The 5,000-nt window shown below is 51.0% G+C and overlaps 1 protein-coding gene across 6 annotated transcripts in view; it reads right to left on the bottom strand.

The window, feature by feature from the left end:
* Positions 1–562: 562 nt before the first annotated feature.
* LOC143276551 (uncharacterized) overlaps positions 563–5,000 on the bottom strand; it is a 16,493-nt gene continuing 12,055 nt past the window's right edge. For all 6 annotated transcript variants that reach the window (XM_076581119.1, XM_076581122.1, XM_076581120.1 and 3 more), the window contains exons 6-7: positions 2,882–3,049; positions 563–1,892 (exon numbers count right to left, since the gene is read on the bottom strand). In XM_076581119.1, coding sequence (XP_076437234.1) covers positions 578–1,892; positions 2,882–3,049 — 1,483 coding nt within the window. In that variant the 3' untranslated portion in view covers positions 563–577. The remainder of the gene's footprint in view (positions 1,893–2,881; positions 3,050–5,000) is intronic.

The raw sequence follows: 5,000 nt of genomic DNA, 5'->3' as shown, positions 1-5,000 counted from the left end.
AAGAGCTGGGATTCCATGGAGAACTGGGATCCCATGAAGAGCTGGGATCCCATGGAGAACTGGGATCCCATGAAGAGCTGGGATCCCATGGAGAACTGGGATCCTATGGAGAGCTGGGATTCCCTGGAGAACTGGGATCCCATGAAGAGCTGGCATCCCATGGAGAGCTGGGATCCATGAAGAGATGGGATTCCTACAGAGACTGGGATCCCATGAAGAGCTGAGATCCCTATGGAGAGACTGGGATCCCATGAAGAGCTGGGATCCATGGAGAACTGGGATCCCATGAAGAGCTGAGATCCCATGGAGAACTGGGATCCTATGGAGAGCTGGGATTCCCTAGAGAGAAGGGATGCCATAGGAGAGATGAAAATCCCTGGAGAGTTGGAATCTCCCCCAAAGAGTTGGGAGAGCTGGGATCCTATGAAGAGTTGGGATCCTATAGAGAGTTGGGATCCCATTGAGAGCTGGGATCCCATTGAGAGCTGGGATCTTTAGGAGAGCTGGGATCTTAAGAACAGCAGGATCCTAAAACAGGGATCCTAACAAGAGTTGGGATTCCCTATCCTCAGGAAAGCTAGTTAGAATCCCCTAAACAGTTTAGATCCTCTGTAGAGTCGGGATCCCCTGAAGTAGAGTTGGGATCCCCTGCAGCAGAGTTGGGATTCCCTGAAGAAGTGTTGGGATCCCCTGAAGTAGAGTTGGGATCCTCTGTAGAGTTGGGATCCCCTGAAGTAGAGTTGGGATCCTCTGTAGAGTTGGGATCCTCTGTAGAGTTGGGATCCTCTGTAGGGTTGGGATCCCCTGAAGTAGAGTTGGGATCCTCTGTAGAGTTGGGATCCCCTGTAGAGTTCGGATCCTCTGTAGAGTTGGGATCCCCTGAAGTAGGGTTGGGATCCCCTGAAGTAGAGTTGGGATCCCCTGTAGAGTTGGGATCCCCTGAAGCAGAGTTGGGATCCCCTGAAGTAGAGGTGGGATCCCATGAAGTAGAGTTGGGATCCGGAGCCCCTACAGTAGATTTAGGATCCATTGAAGTAGAGTGGGGATTCCCTGTATATTGGGGATCCCTTGAAGTAGAGTTGGGATCCCCTAAAGTAGAGTTGTGATCCCCTCCAGAGTTGGCATCCCCTGAAGTTGAGTTGAGATCAGCAGAGCTGGGATCCACTGAAGTGGAATTGAGATCAGCAGAGTTGGGATCCTCTGTAGTAGAGCTGGGATCCCCATAAGTAGATTTAGGATCCCCAGAAGTAGAGTTGGGATTCCCTTTTGAGTTGGTATCCCCTGAAGTAGATTTGGGATCCTCTGTAGTAGAGCTGGGATCCCTCGTAGTAGATTTAGTAGAGTTGGGATCCCCTGAAGTAGGGTTGGGATCCCCTGTAGAGTTAGGATCCTCTGTAGAGTTGGGATCCCCTGAAGTAGAGTTGGGATCCCCTGAAGTAGAGTTGGGATCCCCTGTAGAGTTGGGATCCTCTGTAGAGTTGGGATTCCCTGTAGAGTTAGGATCCTCTGTAGAGTTGGGATTCCCTGTAGAGTTGGGATCCCCTGAAGTAGGGTTGGGATCCTCTGTAGAGTTGGGATCCCCTGTAGTAGAGTTGGGATCCTCTGTAGAGTTGGGATCCTCTGTAGAGTTGGGATCCTCTGTAGAGTTGGGATCCTCTGTAGAGTTAGGATCCTCTGTAGAGTTGGGATTCCCTGTAGAGTTGGGATCCCCTGAAGTAGGGTTGGGATCCTCTGTAGAGTTGGGATCCCCTGTAGAGTTCGGATCCCCTGTAGAGTTGGGATCCTCTGAAGTAGAGTTGGGATCTACAGGATCCTCCAGACGGGGCTGTGTATGGATCTCTACAGAGTGGTGGATCTCAACGGGATCCCAGCGGAAACTGTTGTGCAAGAGGCTGAAAAACAAAACAAAACAAAAAACATAACAATGGTCTCATCAGGCTAACAATGGTCTCATCAGGCTACAATGGTCTCAATGGTCTCATCAGGCTAACAATGGTCTCATCAGGCTAACAATGGTCTCATCAGGCTAACAATGGTCTCAATGGTCTCATCAGGCTAACAGTGGTCTCAATGGTCTCATCAGGCTAACAATGGTCTCAATGGTCTCATCAGGCTAACAATGGTCTCATCAGGCTAACAATGGTCTCATCAGGGTAACAATGGTCTCATCAGGCTAACAATGGTCTCAATGGTCTCATCAGGCTAACAATGGTCTCAATGGTCTCATCAGGCTAACAATGGTCTCATCCGGCTACAACACCAACAAAAACAACAAAAACAATAATAATGATAACAGTATTACTACAACTAATGATGATGATGATTATTATAATGATGATGCTGGTGGTGGTGGTGGTGGATATGAAGTAGTAGTAGTAGTAGTAGTAGTAGAAGGAGAAGAAGAACACACATTTAAAACAGCTTTTAAGAATAATCATAGCATTCAGGTCAGATACATATCCTCTCTCTCTCTCTCTCTCTCTCTCTCTCTCTCTCTCTCTCTCTGTCTCTTCCCTCCCTCTCTCTCCGTCTTTTTCCTCTCCCTCCCCTTCTCCTCTGTCCCTCGCCCTAATCTCTCTCTCTCTCTCTCTCTCCTGCCTCCCCTTCCCTCTCCCCATCCCTCTCTCTCAGTCACACACACACACACACACACACACACACACACACACACACACACACACACACACACACACACACACACACACACACGAAGTAACAACTTCTCTTAATTTGAATGCCTTATATAAGAATACCGAAAAAATTATGTACGTCATTGATATTGCTTGACGACATTAACAAATTCAACTTGAAGAGAGAGAGGGGGGGTTGGGGGGGGTAGAGATAGAGAGAGGGAGGGAGGGAGGGAGAGTCCTCAACCCACTTGTGTGGCTGATAGTTGTACAGCTTCCCCTGGTTGGCCCAAATCTCCTCCATGCGGGTCTCTGAGATCCGTCCGCCCAGGTAGTCCTGAATGTCTTGGAGACACATCTCCGTCTGCATGAACAGGTGAAGGGCCGTACTCGACAGGTACAGCGGTTCACACAGCACCCTGCAGAGAGAGAGAACACACACACAAGTGAAAGAACATCTCACAGGTGAAAGGGCCGTACTCGACAGGTACAACGGTTCACACAGCACCCTGCACAGAGAGAGAGAACACACACACAAGTGAAAGAACATCTCACAGGTGAAGGGGCCGTGCTTGACAGGTACAGCGGTTCACACAGCACCCTGCAGAGAGAGAGAACACACACACAAGTGAAAGAACATCTCACAGGTGAAGGGCCGTACTCGACAGGTACAGCGGTTCACACAGCACCCTGTGAAGAGAGAACACACACACACAGTGAAAGAACATCTCACAGGTGAAGGGGCCGTACTCGACAGGTACAGCGATTCACACAGCACCCTGCAGAGAGAGAGAACACACACACAAGTGAAAGAACATCTCACAGGTGAAAGGGCCGTACTCGACAGGTACAGCGGTTCACACAGCACCCTGCAGAGAGAGAACACACAGTGAAAGAACATCTTACAGGTGAAGGGGCCGTGCTTGACAGGTACAGCCGTTCACACAGCACCCTGCAGAGAGAGAGAACACACACACAAGTGAAAGAACATCTCACAGGTGAAAGGGCCGTACTTGACAGGTACAGCGGTTCACACAGCACCCTGCAGAGAGAACAGAGAGAGAGAGAGAGAGAACATCTAGTGTACTGTGTGTGTGTTGTAGGGGGAGAGGGGAGGGATATGGAGGAGAGGGTAGTGTGTGTGTGTGTGTGTGGTAGGTGTGTGTGTGGTGTGTGTGTGTGTGTGTGTGTAGTAAGTGTGGGATGTGTGTGTGTGTGGGGGGGGGGGAGGTTGTGGGGGGTGTTGAGTGGGTGGGTGTGTCTGCATGAACAGGTGAAGGGCCGTACTCGACAGGTACAACGGTTCACACAGCACCCTGCAGAGAACATATAGTATACTGTGTGTGTGGTAGGGGGAGGGGGGAGGGATATGGAGGAGAGGGTAGTGTGTGTGTGCGCGCGTGTGTGTGTGTGGTAGGTGTGTGTGTGTGTGTGTGTGTGTGGTAGGTGTGTGTGTGTGAGTGGGGTGTGATGGGTGTGGTTTGTATGTGTGTGTGTGTGTGTGTGTGTGTGTGTGTGTGTAGTAAGTGTGGGATGTGTGTGTGGGAGGGGGAGAGGTTGTGGGGTGTGTGGAGTGGGTGGGTGTGTCTGCATGAACAGGTGAAGGGCCGTACTCGACAGGTACAGCGGTTCACACAGCACACTGCAGAGAGAAAGAGAGAGAGAGAACATCTAGTATACTGTGTGTGTTGTAGGGGGAGAGGGGAGGGATATGGAGGAGAGGGTAGTGTGTGTGTATGTGTGTGTGTGTGTGAGTGGGGTGTGATGGGTGTGGTTTGTGTGTGTGTGTGTGTGTGCGCGCGCGCGTGTGTGTGTGTGTGTGTGTGCGTGTGTGTGCGTGTGTGTGTGTGTGAGTGGGGTCTGATGGGTGTGGTTTGTGTGTGTGTGTGTGTAGTAAGTGTGGGATGTGTGTGTGTGGGGGGGGAAGTTGTGGGGGGGGGTGTCTGCATGAACAGGTGAAGGGTCGTACTCGACAGGTACAGCGGTTCACACAGCACCCTGCAGAGAGAGAGAACACACAGTGAAAGAACATCTCACAGGTGAAAGGGGCCGTGCTTGACAGGTACAACGGTTCACACAGCACCCTGCAGAGAGAACAGAGAGAGAGAGAGAGAGAGAGAGAGAGAGAGAGAACATATAGTATACTGTGTGTGTGGTAGGGGGAGAGGGGAGGGATATGGAGGAGGGGGTAGTGTGTGTGTGCGCGCGCGTGTGTGTGTGTGTGTGTGTGTGTGTGTGTGGTAGGTGTGTGTGTGGTAGGTGTGTGTGTGTGTGTGTGTGTGTGTGTGTGTGTGTGTAGTAAGTGTGGGATGTGTGTGTGTGGGGGAGGGGGAGAGGTTGTGGGGTGTGTGGAGTGGGTGGGTGTGTCTG

Source organism: Babylonia areolata, chromosome 32 (assembly GCF_041734735.1).
Source record: "Babylonia areolata isolate BAREFJ2019XMU chromosome 32, ASM4173473v1, whole genome shotgun sequence".
Lineage (NCBI taxonomy): Eukaryota > Metazoa > Mollusca > Gastropoda > Neogastropoda > Buccinidae > Babylonia > Babylonia areolata.
This window is presented reverse-complemented; position numbering and strand designations above follow the sequence as displayed.